Consider the following 20,713-nt stretch of genomic DNA (forward strand, 5'->3'; position numbering starts at 1 on the left):
TTCCCCAGAGGCAATCCTATTAACAGTTTTATGAGTCCTCCCAGAGATAGTCAGTCTGTGCACATGCAATATCTAACCCTTAGAAAAGTATGTAGCTCTGCACTTGGCCTAATGATCTAGCTTGGGGATCTTTCTGTAAGCACATAAAAATGGTTGAGTCTGGGGACTTCCCTGGCGGTCCAGTGGTTATGACTCTGCGCTTCCATTTCATGGGGCATGGGTTCAATCCCTGGTCTCATCTTGTGTGTGCCATTACTTACTGTGTTGGACCCCTCTGTTGGCAACTTTCAGGTACAGCCTGAATGAATAGTGTTGAAGATATTCTAATGTTGAGGGTATGTGCTACTGGATAATTAATTTTTGAGCTAGAGGAAAGGTCTGTGTACTGGTTGAAATTATATATAACTAACTACAATCACAGTTTTCCCAAGGAGTGTCCCCTGGCTTTCATCTACTTCAGAAAACGATGAAAACCACCATTCTACAGGGTACAAGCTGTTTTTTGCAACAAAGAGCTAATTTATCTGGTATCCCTTCTATCCCCTTTGAGCTTCCAACTCTCCAGCAGCACTTCCACACCATAGTAAAGAGTCAGGATACAGGTGCAGGTATACTCTGATTTCAAAAACCTGAATTCCCAATTGTGCAGTTTTGGAAAGTTACTCCATCTTTCTAAGCCTGTTTCTTTATCTGCAAAATGGGGAGAACAGTACCTGCCTTATAGGGGTGTACTGAATTGAATGAGACAGTGCTCAGTACACAGTGGTGCTCAATAAATGATAGCTTTTCATTCTAGGACACTGACAGAAAAGAACTTCTAGCAAGAATTTCCTTACTGCACATCCAGCTCCTCTACAAGCATAGAGCTGCATTCCAAGTACATATGGCAGTGCCAAGTGAGTAGACGACGAAGACTGTGCTATTGAGGGAAAAGACAGAAGAATAAGATATACAATTAGACTGATCCCTTTACCCTCCCAAAATACTTTTTCCATTTGGCATTTTCCTTATGTGAAAGCCAATCAAGAAGGGAGCCTTGGCTGACAAGGATGCTTAGGAAACAGCTACACACACCCCCCCCCCCCCAACTTTTCCCTTTCTTTAATGTACAAATGACAAAGACTTATTAAAGTTTTAAAGAATTTCTTTACAAACAGAGAAAAGAGACCAAGCCAGGATGACTTCCCACAACGAAGGGATCTAAAAGCTGCCCCACAGACTTCTCCAGGCCACCACGGTTACTTCCTCCTCTTGTACCTATGAAGAAAATGAGCAGGGTAAAGACCAACCCGCAAGACCAGAAAGGAAGGAGAAGCTCCTTTCTCAGGAAAGCTTTCTTCTCCAATCCCACTCACAGCCTCTGGCCCTGCAAAACTGCAAACTTTACCTGGATTTAGATTTAAAGTTTCCTCCTCGTCTCTGGGGGGCCAAGCCCAATTGTTTTCTTTCTTCAAAGGAGGGGCTATGAATGAGAGAAGACAGAAAAATGTTGGACAAGCGAGTGATCTCATCCCCTTCCCCCCACCAGCTCCCACATGAAGCAGCAACACCCCAGATGTGTCATTTTCAAAAAGGGCCTGAGGTTTAAGTCTGTATTTTTCTACCTGATAATATGAGTTTGTGGAAGACAGGGCCCAGCTCTAAAACAAGACTGGAAGGGGCCTTTCCTTCTTGCATATGTAATAAAACTACTTGGGTAATTAGTCTACCCAGCGCTAACCCTAGCCCAGAGGAAGTGGGGAGGAACAACACATTCCCAAGAGCGTACCAGGATCCTTTGGGGTTCTATCACTCCCCTGAGAGAAAGCTCTATTTCTGAACCAAAAATGTGCTATTTCACCTCCCAGGCAGGAGGGCCTTAACACTTCTCTCCTCTTAGTCTCACCCTGGGATCCACAGATGGGCTGAAATTATATACAGGCAGACCTCAAAGGTACTGCAGGTTTGGTTCCAGACCACTGCAATAAAGCAAGTGACACGGATCTTTTGGTTTCCCAATGCATGTAACAGTTACGTTTACACTATACTGTAGTCTATTAAATGTGCAGTAGCACTACGTCTTAAAAAAACAATGCATGTATCTTAATTTAAGATAAAAAAAAATATTCTATTGCTGGGAATTTCCTGGCGGTCCAGTGGTTAGGAGTCGGCACTTTCACTGCTGGGACCCAGGTTCAATCCCTGGTCGGGGAACTAAGATCCTGAAGGCTGTGTGGCACAGCCAAAAAATAAATAAAAATTAAAAGAATAAAAATACTCTATTGCTAAAAAAAGGGCTAACCATCATCTGACAACTGAGGGTTGGCACAAACCTTCAATTTGTAAAAACTGCAGTACCTGTGAAGTGCAATAAAACAAAGTATATAAAACGAGGTCTGCCTGTATTACAAAGCTGCAGGTACATGAGAATTGGGAGTGGGGAAGGAGGGAGAAGATTCATAGCTTTCATCAGAATACCGAGAGCTCCATGATGACTTAAAACCTTACCCAGCTCGATACTGTTTCAGGGCCTTCTTGCTTGTGTTGGTGAGTTCTTCGTCAAATACAGATTTCTTCACCTGCTTCTGCTGCTTTGCTGCGAACAGAGAGAATGGGTTAGATATGGCCTCCTTGTCCCAAGCTCCTAAATCCCCTTAAGCTCAAGGTAATGGTTCCAAGTTCAGTGGGTGCTCTGGCCTGATGTTTTATTGACATGGAAGCGAGACATCAGATCCCAGCCAAAAAGAGATAAGGAATCAGAAGTACCAGGTGTGAAGAACCACTCCAAAGGATGCCTGCAGAGTCCAAAGGTGGAATGGACTACCTAAACATAAAATGGGCCCAAAACATCTTCACTTCATTCTACGCTGATCCACTTCTCCAAGTAGCAGCTGGTAAGGATTTAGGCTCCAGAAGCAGAAAGGCTTGGATTTAAATCCTAGCTGTCCCTACTAACCACGGGGTGACTTCACCACCTGGAGCCAATAAAAGACAGCTGTACACACTTACATACTCATTACTCAAAAAATGTGGGCTCTTGTCGTCATCCCTCCCCTTTTGTCCCTGACCACAAGCACAGGTTTCAGGCAGAACCTTCCTACCAGCTCCTTCAGGCTCCCCATCTGCCTACCAGGGCCCCTCACTGGCTCCTCCTCGGGCATTGCTCGGGCCCGCTTGGCCCTGCGGTTCCTCTTGGCCAGCCGCTCGGCAAACATCTGTGCCTTAAGGATTTCAAACTGGGATCTTTCCTCCGCCTGGGGAGAAGGATGACATGTAAGTATGGAACAGACAGGCAGCCCTGACCCATGTCCTCAGGCAGGGACCCAACTCCAAAGGGGAGGCCACTCACTGTCATCTCCCCCTTTGTCTTGACATCCTTCATAAACTTCTTCCTTTTCTTCTTTCCTCGTAAGGCTAAGTCAAACTCCTGCAGAGCCTTGGCAACTGGGATGAGAAGAGAGCATGAGATTTCAGGTACCATTTTATAAATGCTCCGTGGCATGTGGGATCTTCCTGGAGCAGAGATTGAACCCATGTCCTCTGCATTGGCAGGCGGATTCTTAACCACTGCGCCACCTAGGAAGCCCTATAAAATCTTTTTTAAACTTACAATAAGTGCACATATTTTAGAGTGATACATTTAAGGGCTTAAAATGAGAAGCAGCAATCACTTCCTCTCCTGGTGGTTACCTCCATCTCCCTAGTAACATGCTTGTCCCTCTATTTCTTAATTCATCCACTTGAGACATTCATTATCTATCTACCTCCTATTATGAAAGATATACTCCCCACATCTTCCCACAACATAGTTATAACTCTATAACACAGAAACTTAACATATATACACCTTAATTTTCTTTCCCATCAAATATAAGCAGTATTTCTTAAATTGCTGGTACAACTTCTTCGGAGGATAATTTGGCAATCCCTAACAAAATAATACATATACCCTCTGACCTACAATTTCACTTTTTGGAACTTACCTTGCAAATCAAATATGCTCACTTAATTGTGAAAGGGCATCTGTATAGCTATCTGCTACATCACTTATTTATAATAGCAAAAGACTGGAAACAACCTCACTGTCCCTCAATGGGGAACTAATTAAAATAAACTATAATCCACCCATAGGATGGAAGACCACACAGCCATTTAAAAAAAGGCAGCTACATATGTGCCTATACAAAATGATCTCCAAACTACAAAATTCATTGAAAAAAGCAAGGTGTAGAACAAAGTGAATTCGTTTGTTTTTCAAAGGGAGAACAAAGGGAATATATATGTCTAAATATCTTTGACTTTTTTTTTGATTGTGGCAAAATATATATAACATAAAATTTGCCATTTTACCCATTCTTTAGTGTACAATTCAGTAGCATTAATGACATTTACAGTATTATACAACCATCACCATTATCTGTTTCCAAAACTTTTTCATCATCGCAAACAGAAGCTCTATTATTACCATTAAGTAACAAGTCCTTCCCCACAGCTCCTGGTAACCTCTGCTTTCTGTGTCTATGAATTTGCCTATCTAGGTACCTCATATAAATGGAATCATAAAGATTTGTCCCTTTGTGTCTGGATTATTTCACTTAGCACGTTTTCAAGGCTCATCCTGGCAGCACGTACCAGAACTTCATTATGGCTGAATCACATCCCATTGTATGTACATACCCACATTTTGTGTACCCATTCACCTGCTGAGGGACATGGTTGTTTCCACCGTTCAGCTATTGTGAATAATGCTTCAATGCACACTGGCATACAAGGATCTGTTTGAGTCCCTGTTTTCAATTCTTTGGGGTATGGACCTAGGAGTGGAATTGCTGGGCCTGATGGTAACTCTATGTTTAGCTTTTTAAAATGTTTTTTGGCCTTGCTGTGTGGCATGTGGGATCTTGGTTCCTCAACCAGGGATCAAAGCTGCGCCCCTTGCTTTGAAAGCGCAGAGCCTTAACCACTGAACCACCAGGGAAGTCCTATGTTTAGCTTTCTGAGGCACCTCCCCGACATACTTTTCTCCTTCTTCCTCTCTTCTTTGGTCTGAAACCAGCTCCTCTCAGGCTCAGGGTTCAGTGCCTCCTGCCCTTTTTCCAGGAGCCGCTGTGCTGTGTTGATCTGTGGGGATAGTAAAAGGATGACTGCCATGAAACCTACATCTGACAGCACAGAACATGGCGGCTGCAGGAAGCCACTGCCTGCGAAAGCTTGGGGCTCTGATGATGCGTTTGACAGACACAACATATCAGGAGGCAGGCCAGCAGGGGCCCACGTGGTCTGCTTACGGAGCAGCACTGTGGACCAGAGCCCTCCTCACAGCCTCACCTGGGCTTCTGACTTCTGCATCTCTTTTTCTTCAGCCTCTAATTGCAGAACTGCATACACATCCTTCTCCATTTTCTCAATCTTGTCCCGGAATTTAAGGATGACATCTCAAGGGAAAAAAAACAAAAAAGATTTTAAAATAAGGATGTATATGGTGTAGCTGATGAAAATAATGCAGATGAATATTTACTGACATAGAAAACTTGGTTTTTTTATTTGTGGCTTCTCTGCTTAACACCTCCCCAAAGGCTTCCTGATGCCCATGGAATAAATTCCAAACTCCTCAGCGTGGTCCCTGCCTACCTCTCTGACCTCTGTCTACCCCTTGTTCACAGGCCCTGGGCCTCCGGCTTTCCTTCTATTCTACTCACACACCAAGTGTGTTCCTGTTTCTGAGGCTTTGCCCTGGTTTTCTCTGCTTGGCACTCTGTCCCCAGACCTCCCATGGCCACCCCATTCTTAGCATCGGGGACTCAGCTCAAATGCCATCTGTTCAGAGGCCTTTCCTCAACAGCTTTCCTAAAGCAAGCACTTCACCTGTCATTTTCAATCACATCTGCTATTAGCTTATTTATTGTTTTTTCTCCATCAGAGTGTCAGCTGTTTTGTTTCCTGCTGTATCCCCAATACTTTGAATACAATAAATAGCAAGAGATTGAATGAATTAAATGAAAAAATTTTTAATGAAAGGAAAAAAAGATCTATGAATGGAAAAAAAGGTCTGAAAAGATGTGTATCTAAATGCTAACAGGGAGCTCTTTCTCATACAATTACATTTTTGCTCTTATCTGACTTCTTTTCAACACTGAATACATATTATTTTGTAACTTAAAAAAAAACTTTTTAAAGGATATGCTTTATATGACCCCTATGGATGAGAACAACAAAAAGAATGAAAGATATCCAAAAAGAATGAGTACTGACCTCCTCCCCGTCCTCTGCCCCCACCAAGAGGAAGTGAGGAAGGGTCAGTGGGGGTGGTGCCTCAGGAAGAGGCCTTCTCTTCCCAAAGGCTGGCAAATACCTATGAGTAAGCACTTGGGGCATAAGTCTCTCCTCATTCCATTTCACACACAGAGAGAATGAAGCCCAGAGAAGCGAAAGGAGACCTGCCCAGGGCCCCTCAGCAAGGAAGTGGCAGAGCTGGGATTCATATCTGGCTCCTGACTGCAAAGCACCTGCTCTCACCCATGACCCTCTGCCCCCTGCTCCGTCTCACGGGGTCTGATCTAGGACCCTGCCCCACCCACCCAAACCGCCCTGTGCTGCTGCACCAATGCCTGCTCACCTTGGGGCAGTATGCGGGCCTTCACAGGGGCCTTGGCGGCTTTTACAATCTCCTTCAGCATCTTCCGCTCCTCTTCTCCCACCAGGGAGACTGAGCGCCCAGCCCGGCCGGCACGAGCTGTTCGCCCCACCCGGTGGACATAGTGCTTAATGGTGTTGGGCATCGTGAAGTTGATTACCTGGAAGGCCAAAACTAAGCATCAGTCAGACCTGGGAGTTGGCGGGGAGAGGAGACATGAGGAGGCAAAAGGACTCCCACCAAAAGCTCAAGGAAGATGGGACCTGCTCACCGTTTTGACCCCCTCAATATCAAGTCCACGGGCTGCTACATCTGTGGCCACGAGGATGTCAATCTGTTCATCCTTAAAGCGCCTGGAAACAGCCACAAACATGTTCCTCTGAATACCTGACCCCAATACTCTGCAGAAGCCTGAGCCAGCAGAGAGAACACAAACCCTTCTGGAGTCAAACAGCAGAGAATAGACCATCACAGTGGAGACAGATCCTAAATGTCAGCCTAACGACACTTACATGCCTCCCAAACATCCCACAACATAAACATAGTTTTGTATGTATCACTTTAAACAGCAATTCCTATAAATACGGAAGCTTAGGAACCACAGAGCTAGACTATAGCAAGGAGCATAGCCAAAATGTCTCAGCATTCAAAACAGCCTTTAAAGGCTTCCCTGGTAGCACAGTTAAGAATCTGCCTGCCAAGGCAGGGGACATGGGTTCCATCTCTGGTCCAGGAAGATCCCACATGCCGTGGAGCAACTAAGCCCGTGTGCCACAACTACTGAGCCTGCACTCTAGAGCCCACAGGCCACAACTAATGAGCCCATGCTTCACAACTACTGAAGCCGGCAGGCCTAGAGCCCATGCTCCACAACAAGAGAAGCCACCACAATGAGAAGCCTGCACACTGCAAAGAAGAGTAGCCCCTGCTCTCCTCAAGTAGGAAAAGTCCACACGCAGCAACAAAGACCCAACGCAGCCAATAAATAAAAATGTTAAAAAAAAATTAAAACAAAACAAAACAGCCTTTAAGAAACAACTCTCCACCTCAACTACTGAAGCCCATGTGCCCAGAGCCCATGATCCGCAGCAAGAGAAGCCACTGCAATAAGAAGCCCTCCCACCGCAACAAAGAGTAGCCCCCACTCAACACAACTAGAAAAAGCCCGTGCGCAGCAACAAAGAGCCAATGCAGCCAGAAAAAAGAAAAGAAAAAGAAATAACTCTCAGCTGCCTAAGAATAGGGATCGGTGGAGAGTTCTAAGGGGTTCCTCCTTGCCTACCAAGCTGACTCCATTCTGCAAGAATTAAACAAGAAATCACATGGAAAAGCACAGGGCCTGGTGAAGTAAATGCTCAAGAAACACAAATAGATTTGATTCAGGATCTTGTTCTTGCAGACCCGGTTACGTTCCCTGCTCTGGAAAGGCTGCAGAGGTCAGAATGTGTGCTGCATCTTCCCAAGTCAGAATTTCCTGCTGTGACCCCACTCAGCAGCTCCCACGCTCAAGTCCTGGGAGCATGGGGCAAGAGTATCCTTTTCTACAAAGTCAAAGTTCTGAACATATCTAAGACATGACCTTACAATGGTTAGGCTAAAATTTCTGCAGTGGGGAACTGTGCTATATCCCGTTATCGCTCACACATGACCTCTGGATGGTACTTTCCCTCTCTGGAATGAAGGGAGCCCTCTCTGAAGGATGGGCGGGAGCCTCAGTCCCCGAAACTTTACCGGAGGGCCTCCAACCGCTGTGTCTGTGACAGGTTGCCGTGGAGCTCGCCCACCTGCAGCCCCATCAGCCCCAAGAGAATGTGCATGCGGTGGGCCTGCTTCTTGGTCTGGGTGAACAGCATCACATGGTCAGTGAAGGTTCTCATCAACAAAGCTGCAGGGAGAGAAGAGTGAGCTAGCGGCCACCTCCAACACGTCTCCCTCCTCGCCCGCAAAGTGGCTGCTGTGCCTGGCTCGGGGGAGGCAGGTGAGATCCCTGCCTTGTGGAGCTCCCACTCCAGGGCAGAGACAGAGAGGCAGATGCTCAACTCTCAAGGGTGATAAACGCCAGGAGAGAGTGAAGAGAAGAAGGGACAGCTTCAGGGCTGGCCTCTGTGAGGAGGTGACATTAGGCTGAATGACAAGGCAGTCTCATCCACGAGAAGATTTGGGGGGAGGCTCCAGGCAGAGGAAAGAGAAAGCTTGGTGGGTCTGAGAAAGAGGAAGCGGGCGGTCACGGCTGGAGCACCATGAGCTGAGGCACCATGGCTGGGGGCTGAGGGCTGCGGGCTGCAGGCGGGCAGGCGGGCAGGCGGGCAGGCGGGAGATCTTACAGGACGCGCTGGGGAGCGTGGGTTTCAGTCTAAGAGCAATGGAAGACACCAGAGAGTTTTAAACAGCTAAGGAACAGGAGTGAATGGTCGTTTGTAAACGATCCTTTTAAATGATCTGCAGTGTGGAGAAGGCACTTTCACAGGACGGGGCGGAAGCAGATGGCTAGGTGAAAGGCTGCTGTGACAATCCAGGGGCCACAGTAGTGGCCTGGACGAAGGGCCAGAGGGGCAGCTGGAGGGAAGTGGCTAGGAGTTTAGCAGGACATAAAGAGGACTGGATGGTGGAAGGGAGGTGAAGTGATGAAAGGAAGGGAGAAAGAACTCGTGGTGAAAGCACGGAGCAGGTGAACGGCAGAACCACGCACTGGGTTAGGGGAGACTGGATGGGGGAGGTGCCTGGGAAAAACCAATGCTTCGGTGTGAAGCTCAGGGGAGCTGAGCACTCTGCCCTGCCCAGTCCCACCCTGGGCTTTCACCTGCCACAATGGCTTCCCGGTCCCCTTCCCGGTTTGGCCGAATCCGGATGAATTCTTGCCGCAGGAAGGGGGCCACATCCGTGTTGCTGTTCACAAATATCCGGACAGGATTCTTCAAGGAGACAGAAGCCAGATCTTTCACCTGTCAGGCATAGAGACAGGGATGCTGACCGGCCTGTCAGGAGGCGGGGAGGGAGGCAAGCCAGTGCTCCAGCCCAGCCTGGGGGCCTCCGTGCTGCCCCTCTGTTCCCCACGGCCCACCTCATCCGTCATCGTGGCTGAGAAGAGCATGGTCTGGCGGTGGTGGGAACACAGTCGGATGATCTCCTTCATCTGCTCCTCAAAGTACTCGTCCAGCATCCTAGCGAGCAGGGGAGGGGAGGAATCAAGAGAAATGGACTGAGCTTGTGCCTGTGTCGACGAAGGACAGAAAACACCAGGCAAGCGATGCTGTGACACTGTCACTGGTTGTGTTTCAGGCTCATTTATTTACTTATTTTATGAGTGTTATTTTACACTTTTACCAAGATTCATCAAGAATTATCATTTGGCCGCATTTGCTTAATCTTTCTTTTTTCTTCTGCTGAATCATTTGCTGTTAAGTTGCAGATATCACGATACCTGACCCCTAAATATTTCAGCACACACTCCCTAAGAACAGTGACTTTCTCCTATATAAACACAATGTCATTACCGCACCTGAGAAAGGCAAGTGTCTGAATAAGTAAAGTACAATGTGGAACTTGTCTGGTGGCACAGTGGCTAAGACTCCATACTCCCAATGCATGGGGCCCAGGTTCGGTCCCTGGTCAGGGATCATACATGCATGCCGCAACTAAGGATCCCATGTGCCTCAACTAAGACCCAGTGCAACCAAATAAAGTTTCCTTTAAAAAAAAGTACAATGTATATTCAAATTTCCCTGTCCCCAAAATTTCATTTTATAGCTGTCACTTTATTTTTTTAGTCCAAGAACCAAACTTCCTACATTATACTTGGTTTTCATGTCTCTTTAGTCTCCCTTAGTCTAGAAAGTCCTTTCACCCTTTTTCACACTCTGAATCTAATTATTCCCCAGTGACTGGATTCAACAATCACTGCTGGGAGTGGGGCGGGGGCGGCTCTGCGTTTCACTGTCACTCCATCTGGAGACCTAGCGGTCAGTTTGTTCTAGCACCGTGGGTGTGAGCTGGGTCACTAGGTTAAGGTGGTGCCTGCCAGCTTTCTCCACTGGGAAAGGAACCTCTTTCTCTTTGCAGGTAATAGTCATCTGTAAGATGACTTTGACTCCAATTTTTTTCAACCCACCAAATCCTTTACAGTATTTCTCCTCCAGTTCAGGCTCCAGTTGAGGAACAGGTATCACATTTAGTTGTCGTGTCTCCTTGGTCTCAATCTGAAATTTCCACAGCCTTTCTTGGTCTTTTGAGACATTGATACTTTTGATATTTAAAATCTAAATCAGATCACATTCCCTTGGCTTACAACAATCTCCTTTGCCTCCTCAAGAATGCTCGGGGAAGGAAATCGATCAGTTATTCAACACCTACTGTGCACCTGCTAGATTCTAGACACAGCCCTGCACTGGGATGCGGCAGCGGGTGGCACAAACACAAAGCCAGCCCTTCTCGAACATGAAGTTCTGGGGAAAAGAGGGACACAGCCACCACAAAAGCATTCAGGTAACAATGCAGGTCAAGATCAACACGTAGCACCTTGGAGGACATAAGGCAGGAAGGGAAGGATGAGACGGGGGTGTGGGGGGGACGGCAGGAACTGTTATAGAGAGTGGCCAGCAAAGTGACAGCTGCAGCAGAGACCTGAGGAGGTAAAGGAGGTCACTCCAAGCTGAGGGAACAACAAGTGTAGAAGAGAAGCCCCAAAGTGGGCATGTGTGGATGCGATTTACCAATGGATGTCCTAGGGGTGAGAAAATGAGGAGACAAGAATGACACTGAGACTATGGCCTGAACAACTGGAAGGATGGAGTTGCCCTTCACCGGGGATAGGGAGAGGGGGAGGGGCATAGAGGATGAGAAGGTTAAGGGCCTGGTTAGTTTGGAGACGGTTTGAGAGTAAACTTCAACAGGCTCCTTCTCCTGCCACCTCCACAGTAGTCCAGTTCATTAAGAGCTCATTTTGTTGAGTCATGAAGGAAAAGAGGTGAACGGATGGGACATGAATGAGAAAAAGGAAGGAAGGGGTGGGGAGGAGGAGGAAGGGGGAAAGGAGAGAAGGAGCCCCCCTCACAGCAGTCAAAGCTGCTGGCTGCATCCTCACTGTGTACCGGGTACTCCTTGAATCCTCAACACCATGAGGTGGATATTTATCCCCCACTTACAAACAAGGAAAGATCTGCTTTGAGAATCTAAACAACGCTTCCCAATCTCAGTTAGGAAGCAGCAGAGCCAGAATGTGACTTGCCTTCCCTCTTAACCATCACATCAGAGAGAGAGAAAGAGAGCAGGATAACCTGGGTTAAGATGGACAAACATGAACAGCTGAACTGGTCAGAGCCACATAGGACCATCCAGAGTGCAGGTTCCCATGCGGGGGTGTGGTCCTGGGGACCCCACCTTCTCAGGTGTACCTGTCAGCCTCATCCAAGATGAGCACTTCGATGCTGCTCAGGTGGAAGGAAGGGCAGTTGTGCAGGTGATCGATGAGCCTGCCTGGGGTGGCGATGAGGATGTCAGGCGCTGCCCGAAGGGCTGCTTCCTGAGACTTCACGTCCAGGCCGCCTGCAAAGAGAAGAAGCCAGCAGGCAGCCAGCGGAGTCATTCACCAGTATGGACTGGGCCCAGCCACCTGCCAGGTTTCACGGCAGATGCGGAGCAGATGGCAGAAACAAGACTGACAGAGGCTCCACTCAGACAGTGGTGCACATCCATCCCTCCTCCACCACGTCACAGGCTCACAGGGGCAGCCAGCCCTCAGCCAGACACTCACCCACAGCCAGGCAGGTAGTGATGCTGCAGAACTGGGCCAGCTGCTTGGTGACGGAGTGTACCTGGATGCCCAGTTCTCGGGTGGGAACCAGCACCAGCACGCGGGTCACTGGAGCCTGGCGGGGTTTGTAGATCAGACGCTCCAAGACGGGCAGGGCAAAAGCTGCAGTTTTACCTGGAGGGAAGGGCAGCAGGAAAGCAAAATGAGCAGAGCTTCAGTCCCTCCCAGGTCCAGGTTTTCACCTTCACACAGAAAACCTCCATATTTGCTCAGAGGGAAATGAAGTAATTTATTTTTCATAAAACTTTTTTTCTGGTTTTAAACCATATGGTCAATGTAAAAAATCTGGAAAATTAAAAAAATAATAATAAAAATCACCCACAGTTCAGCCATCTGGAGTTGTGTTAACAAAATAGTATCTATGATACCAATCTTTTTTTAATAGACAGAAATATAAAAAATATAAATTTTAATGCAAAATACTATATATTGTTTAGTAACTTTCCTTTAAAAAATATATATATATTTTCCTATTACTTAAAGTACTCTAATTTTTTTAAATGGTTGGATTGTATTTTATTACATGACTGTTTCTATTCTACTCTATTACGTGACTATATAATTAACTGCACTAATACACAATGTTGTGATAAACATCCTTTTTTTCCCTTAAGTTTGCCTTTTTAAAAAATTTTTTTATTATTATTATTTATTTATTTATTTTGGCTATGTTGGGTCTTCGTTGCTGCTTGTGGGCTTTCTCTAGTTTCGATGAGCGGTGGCTACTCTTCGTTGCGGTACACAGGCTTCTCACTGCGGTGGCTTCTCTTGTTGTGCTCTAGGCATGCAGGCTTCAGTAGTTGCAGCACAAAGTCTCAGTAGTTGTGGCTCACAGGCTCTAGAGTGCAGGCTCAGTAGCTGTGGCACACGGGCTTAGCTGCTCCATGGCATGTGGGATCTTCCTGGAGGGATTGAACCCGTGTCCCCTGCCTTGGCAGGCAGATTCTTAACCACTGCACCACCAGGGAAGTCCCTAAACATCCCTTTTATAAAATCTTTACTCCTATGACAGGGGTCTATCATGGGAGTGACAGGAGGTCATGGTCACAGGGACACCCTGATAGGATTAAACAAAAATGAACTTCACCAGACCCCTTGAAACCTGTAAACTATGACTACCCTATTTGAAAAAAGAGTAAAGGAATAGAAAAATATATACTAATATTTTTTTAAAAGGGAAGTTACTGTACAGAATATATAGTGTTATTAAATTATAATTGATAATTGCATATTTAGCAAAGCAGTCTTTTGGTAAGTCAACCCAGAGCGTACTCTATGTTACACATCCTCCTTCTGCCTCCTTCTCTCCCTCCCCCACCCCCAAGTCCCTATCCTTTTTACCCGTCCCAGTGGCTGCACAGGCACAGATGTCCTTCCCCAACAGACCCACAGGTATGCACGCCTTCTGGATCGGGGTGGGCTGCTTGAAGCCCATGGCTGTGACAGCCTGAAGGGAAAAGACAGGGTCAGAAAGGAAGGGGAGGGGGAGTCTCAGCACAAAACACACAAGGCAGGTTTCCAAACAGCTTTCAATCCCTCCCAGTCACTCAGTCCACCTACTGTGTGTGTGTCACTGCGCTAGGTGCTGAGGATATAGCAGTAAATAAAAGAAACAACCCTGCCCTTAGCAATCTTAGAAGCTGGTAGAAAAAAACAGGCTGAAAACAAACACCTGTCATGTGAAGATACATGCTACGGAGAAAAGTACAGCAGCCAAGGGGCTAGGGAGGGCGGGGGGGAGGGGATGAGTGCAATTTACACCAGGGCTGTCAGGGAAGGTCTCACTGAGCAGGGGATACTGAGTAGAACCCTGAAAGAGGTAAAGCGCACCCTCACCAGATTTCTGGAACCATCTTCCAGGCAGTGGACATAGCAAGCGCAAAGGCCCTGAGGAAGAAGATGCCTGGCCTGTGAGGGCCAGTGAGGAGGCCAGTGTGGCCAGAACAGAGTGGCTGCTGAGAGACATCATCAGAGGGGACCAGAGGGGCAGGGCCGTACAGGCCGAGATGGACACCTGCGTCTAAGAGGGCTCGCTGGCCGCCGTGTAGACGGCAGAGCTCAGGAAGGCCACAGGCCCACTTCAGGGCAGAGAGCCCAGGTACGGGGCAACTGCAAGAATCCCATGGTTGACAAAAGAAGCCACTACCTTCAGGAGAGGGCGGGAAAGGTTCATGTCCTGGAATGAGAGGTTTTCATCATACTGAGATGCATCTTCAAAAAATCCTCCTGCTTCCTACACCAGAAAATCGAAAGACAGAATGAGAACTCAGCAAAAAGGGCCCAAGAAAACTACACGACCTTAAAATCCTTTCAGGTTGTAAAAACAAGCTGCACACTGCTGTCCAAGCCCATGCTCACCTGTCCTTTCTTCTTCTTCCGCTCCTTAACTTTGAGGGTATCTATGGAGAAAAAGAGCTGATAATCAGGGCTCATACTTGCTGAGCACTCAGTCTACTAGACACTGTCCTAAGCACATTACATGGATGGACACCTCACTGAATCCACGCAATGACTTGAGGGAGCTCCTGTCACCAGCATCACCTCACATCACCTCACAGAAGAGGAGGCTATGTGGCTGTGCAGGTAAGTCACTCACCCAAGGTCAGACAGGAAGCAAACTCGGCAGGTTCCAGAGACCAGGCCTTCAACCACTGTGCTATATAATGATGCTTTAGCACTCATTTCTGCAAGAAATATTAATGGAGCACCTACTACGTGGCTGGCCTCATCTGAGGTGGGGGACCTATCACCCCAAATAAGTTTGAGTCACAGAAGTGCCAACAGCTGTGTGGGGCTGGAGATGAGGGAAAGAGTGAACTTGGGAATTCCCTGGAGGTCCAACAGTTAGGACTCAGTGCTTTCACTGCTGGGGCCTGGGTTTTAATCCTGATTGGGGAACTAAGATCCTGCAAGCCGTGTGGCGCGCACCCCCCCCAAAAAAAGAAAAAGCATGAACTCTGCCTACAAAGTACAACAACCCTAACAAAATCCCAAGGGAAAAGAGAAGCTAAAAGAAAGGAGGTCGACACAGAGATCTTAAATTTAAATGTGTAGAAGAGCACAGGATAACCTACAAAGTAAAGGTGAACAATGCAATTTCCTGTGCCCATTTCTGACATTATCACCTACCTGCTTTGGTGAGGATGTTCTCTTCAGCTGACGAGTAGTCAGTCTCTGATTCTTCATCTTCTGTGGCTTCTTCATCCTTCCCTTCAAGGTCTTCCTGCTCCTCCGGTTCAGAGCCCTCCTTTGCTTCTTTCTCCTTCTCTGACTTTCCAGCTTTGGCTTCTTTATCCTAGAAAAAGAAACTGTAATAAAGCAAGGCGACCACAAACTTCAGGAAATCCAGAACTGTGAAGAGCAATATTACGCTCTCCAGCCTGGGAAAAAAATATGTGGATTCTTAGTGAATATTAACCACAGACACACATAGAAAGCCTTCCTGCACCAGCCGCACTGCAACCTAGGCTCAAAGAGAACTGGTGGAGTTGCACTAACAGTAAAGCTCAGGGTTTACCTACAAAGAGAAGTAACTGCTTTGCTTACTCACCTCTGTTTTCCTTTTCTTTCGAACTTTCTCAATCTTCTCATCTAATGTCGTGGCTGCCCTCTGCAGATAAAAATAAAGAGATGAAAAAGGAACATACACATGAGAAAGAGATAAAGCAAAGGTCTCCTTAAGGTAGGGTCTCAGATGGTACAAATGAAAAAGCTGGTCTGTCCTTGGACAGATTAATCAATCCATAGATTATTCACAATAAAACAAACAAGCAAACAAAAAAAATTAAAATAAATGATCTGTTTGTAAAAAAAACTTTAAGTTACCTGGAACCAATCAGAACACCCACACTGTAGAAGGTGCTTACTATTCAGAATGATACGATTACCAAAAGATGTCACATTATATCTGAATGCTACTTGGAAAAACTCTTCCCCTTGCCAATCGGACACAATTTAGCCTATCAAATAAAATGTTGAAATGCGAGCGAGTTCAGGTAATGCTGGATATTGCTAAACTTTAGAAAGGTTAGGTAACGGCAGGCCCCCTTTACGTGTGCTTAAAGCACCCTGAACTGCTACGGCACTTACCAGAGCCACAATTAGCTGTTTAATTATTTGTCTAGTTATTTTCTATCCTGCCAGAATGTAAGCTTTATAAGACTAAGTTGATAATTACATGAAGTACATAAGGAAAGAAAAAAAAAAACCCTCTCAAGAGACTTTGAAAAGGCGATGCTGTTTTACTTGAATCAGAACAAGGACCAGCAGAATCTGGATTAAACTGCCCAGAGCAGGCAACATTTCTCTCAGAAGCATATGAAGTGGAAAATAACTTTCAAGCATCTTCTACCTTGTTAACCAGATTCAAAGAAAAGCACAGGATCTTGGCAAACAAGCAGATGACAATGACATTTGTGGCAGTTCTGGCTGTGAAGTGTGGGAACCAGGGACCCTAAACAGGAAGGCCACATGAGATCACCTGGCAAGTGACAAAGAGTGATAGTATCTGTGAGGCAGAGTCAAGCCTTCAAAAACACCACTACCAAGGATGCCTGCTAAATTGTTCTTTGTTACAAACCACCATAAAAAAGGTTTCTTTCTAATACTCAAAGTGAACACCTAGAAAAGAGACCATTTTAACATAGCTATGTCCATTTTTTAAGCAATTTACGAGGGTGAGTCAAAAATTATCCGCACTCTGGCTGTAGAGTGTATTTTAATTAACTTTTAGAAAAGACAAATATATCATTTTTTGACATAATCTCCTTGCTTTTCAATACACTTTGTCCATCTGTCAACGAGCTTTCGTATTCCTTCATTAAAAAATGTTTTAGGCTGAGCTGTGAGCCACAAATGCATTGCTGCCTTCACTTCTTCATCAGAAGTGAATCTTCATCCTCGTAGGGCTGCTTTCAGGGGACTAAACAGGTGAAAGTCTGATGGAGCAAGATCAGGACCATAGGAAGGATGCTTTAACACCTCAAAGCGAAGTTTCTGCAGAGTGTCGACAGTGTGGGCAGAAGAGTGCGGAGGTGCATTGTCATGCAAGATCGCAACACCCTTGGACAGCAGTCCTCTGCGTTTAATCCGAAGTTTAGGCTTCAGCACAAATTACTCAAAACCTAAGTCTGTCCTGGATTATTTCATAGGCAGAGCCATGGCTGATCTGCAAATGATTTGCCACATAATCCACTGTCACTCGTCTATTCGACAGAATCATTTCACGTTTACGCTCAATGTGGTCATCGGCCATGGACGTGGACAGGTGTCTGGCTCCTTCTTGATGGCTAACACTTGTGCAACCTTCCTTGAACTTCTCTATCCATTCATACACACTTCTTTGAGACAAAACATTTTCTCCATACTGCACGCAAAGTCTTCGATAAATAACGGCACCAGGTACACCCTCAGACCACAAAAAATGAATCACTGCAAGCTGCTCTTCTTTCGTGCAAACCAAAAGTGGGACATCCATTTTTACTCGCACCACAGTTACGTATGAACTGATGTAACACATTCACACCTGCACAGCAGTGACTGGAGAGACAGTAGCTGAACTTAAAGTGCTGATAAGACAGTGCGGCCAATAGAAGTTTTAACATAACTGCTGTGCAGATAATTTTTGATTCGCCCTTGTATATGTAACATTTGGCATTCCTAAACCATTGGACCCTGAAACCCATTGTCCAACCTTAACAGCCCATGGCCTGGAACTGCCTGTCAGTGTCAGTCTCACCTTCTTCTTGAGCTGGCTCATGACGTCTGCCATGGCCCAGCTGCCATCGTACATCCCCTCCTTCTCAGTGAAAACAAAGTCAGGGTTGAAATCAGCACTGCGGTTCCTCTGCAAGCCTTTCTGCTTTCTTCCCAGCACAATGGGCCCCTGGGGAGAGGGAGAGGCAAGATGACTATGAGACTAAGATGAAAGAACACTGGAAAAAGAAGAAGGAAATGAGGGTACCCAATATGAGAACAGAAATATACAAGGCAAAAGCTGACAGATGACAAGAAGCAGCAGAACAATTTACAACTGTCCTGGGAGACTTTAACACATCTCAATAACTGATAGATCAAGCAGACAAGAAAATGAGTTAAGTCCGTAGAAAATGTGAACAGCGCAATTAATAGGCTTTATTCCAATGAACCTATAGAGAACATTGCACTAGAGAATGTACATTCTAAGCACACATGGAATAGTTGCAAAAACTGATCAAATAGTACTCCTTTTAAGCAAATCTTCAATAAGTTAAAAAAAATTAATATTATACAGACTCTGTTTTCTGACCACAATTCAATTAAGTTAGAAATAAATAACAACAGAAAAAACTTTAAAAACTCATACATTTGGAAGTGCAAAAGGAAGAACTAGCTGAACTATGGCTTCAGGAGGATAAACTGAGAAGAAAAAACCCTGAGAACTAAAAAGTGCTATATTGACTTTTTTTCTTACTTGAGTTAAACAATTTCATAAGAACTCTGACCCTAAGCTTTATTGTTAGTAATGATTATGTCTCATTTCTACAGTACCTAGTTTAAATCGGTAATTGTATAGCACTTCATACTTGAAGTTTAGCATTATCATTTGCCATATTTCCTTCAGTCCTTTTCTATGAGTTTTCTTTTTTTATAATTTTATTGAAGTATAGTTGATTTACAATGTTGTGTTTAATTTCTGCTGTAAGGCAAAGTGACTCAGTTATACATATGTATTCTTTTTCATATTTTTTTCCATTATGGTTTATCACAGGGTATTGAATGTAGTTCCTTGTGCTATTCAGTAGGACCTTGTTGTTTATCCATTCTATACATAATAGCTTGCATCTGCTAATCCCAAACTCCCAGTCCTTCCCTCCCCCACCCACCCATTGGCAACCGTAAGTTTATTCTCTATATTTGTGAGTCTGTTTTTGTTCCGTAGATACTTATGTTCATTTGTGTTGTATTTTAGATTCCACATGTAAGTGATAATTTTTCTATGACAGTTTTCCATTCAAGAAACGAAAAGATCATTCTGGACGCTAAGTGAAAAATACACTGGGAGGTCGGGGGGCGAGGGGAGGCTCGGCAAGAGAAACAATTAGAGACCAGGTATGCTAGGATTGTAGGTATCCAGGCACAAGATGGCAGTGGCCTGGACCAGGGTGGAAGCAGTGTGGATTGTGCAGGGAAGACACTTAAGAGAGATTTCTGAGGTAGCCTGCAGAACAGTGGAAAGGAGAGAGGGGAAAGAAGCTGGATGACTCCAAGCTTTCTGGCTTGAGATGAAACAGGTTGGGAAGATGATGGAGACCAGAGTTCAGCTTTGGAAAAGTGGAATCTGTAGAGGCCAAGGGACACTGAAATCGGAGGTTCAGTAGGCAGATGCGCCCACAGAGGGGAAAACACTTGAGCTCGATCTTTATGGGGTAAGCACCTTCTCACGACACCGATCCGTTTTTAATTGCCATACTGCTTAATGTCTCTAACTCCCCACCCCAACGTAAGTTTCAGGAGAGCGTGTTCCCTGCCTATCTTGTTTACGGCTATGTCCTAAATGCTTAACACTAGGTGTAGCATATGTAAATATTCAATGAATACTGACTTAATGAACGCATGGATAACCGTGGCTCCTCGACTAGGATCCAGGACGGACTCTGTCTCTGGATCTCTATTACACAGCTCCTGGATTAAATACCAGTTCAGTGAATGCGCACTGAGTTCACCAAGGCGACACAGAACGGCAAGGGCACAGGCGCGGAGGTGAGGAAAAGCTAGCGACGAGCAAACTGAGGAAGATCTGGGGGTCCCGTTAAGACCCTGGGACACCTGCCGGCCTGGCAGAGGACGCAGAGCACTTGGGGGCAGGGACCTCAGGCAGTCAAGGACATCGACTGCCCGCCGCCGCGCTCCCCCCCCGGATCGGCTCATACCTCCTCCTCGTCTTCGGAGTCAGTCTCTGGCTCCCCCGGCACCTCATCATCTTCGCCTATGGTCGCGATTAAACCCAGCTCCGCAAGCATGTTGCCTCAGCAGTCAGCGCCGGAAACCAGCGCGGCGCGACGCACGGCTCACACGCTTCCGCGTCCCCCACGTTGTCACTGCGCTTCTGCGCACGTCACTTCCGCTCGGAGGCCGCCGCTGCCTGCCCCTCTGCCAAACTCTGGGGACGCGCAGGCGGCAGCCGGGGGCGTGGTTTGTGTGGCGAAATCAGGCGACGGCGTTTGCTTTAAGCAAATTCCGTTCTGTTGGTGCTCGGAAGACGCTCGGTCGGTTGGAGGCGTGTGCGAGCTGTGGAGGAGAAAGTCTAAAGA

At 46.2% G+C, this 20,713-nt stretch overlaps 1 protein-coding gene across 1 annotated transcript; it reads right to left on the reverse strand.

The window, feature by feature from the left end:
• Positions 1-962: 962 nt before the first annotated feature.
• On the reverse strand, positions 963-20,489 carry DDX27 (DEAD-box helicase 27). Its single transcript, XM_057702865.1, has 21 exons — positions 20,333-20,489; positions 18,160-18,306; positions 15,973-16,032; positions 15,552-15,717; positions 14,781-14,821; positions 14,569-14,655; positions 13,764-13,869; positions 12,363-12,536; positions 12,004-12,154; positions 9,675-9,774; positions 9,414-9,555; positions 8,345-8,498; positions 6,885-6,966; positions 6,596-6,773; positions 5,308-5,414; positions 4,998-5,100; positions 3,329-3,423; positions 3,110-3,233; positions 2,488-2,575; positions 1,388-1,462; positions 963-1,257 (listed from the first exon to the last, which is right to left on the reverse strand). The coding sequence occupies exons 1-21, from the start codon at positions 20,420-20,422 to the stop codon at positions 1,239-1,241; spliced, it is 2,289 nt and encodes a 762-aa protein (XP_057558848.1). The 5' UTR covers positions 20,423-20,489; the 3' UTR covers positions 963-1,238.
• Between the last annotated feature and the right edge of the window lie 224 nt (positions 20,490-20,713).

Source organism: Hippopotamus amphibius, chromosome 12 (genome assembly GCF_030028045.1).
Source record: "Hippopotamus amphibius kiboko isolate mHipAmp2 chromosome 12, mHipAmp2.hap2, whole genome shotgun sequence".
NCBI classification, from domain to species: Eukaryota; Metazoa; Chordata; class Mammalia; order Artiodactyla; family Hippopotamidae; genus Hippopotamus; species Hippopotamus amphibius.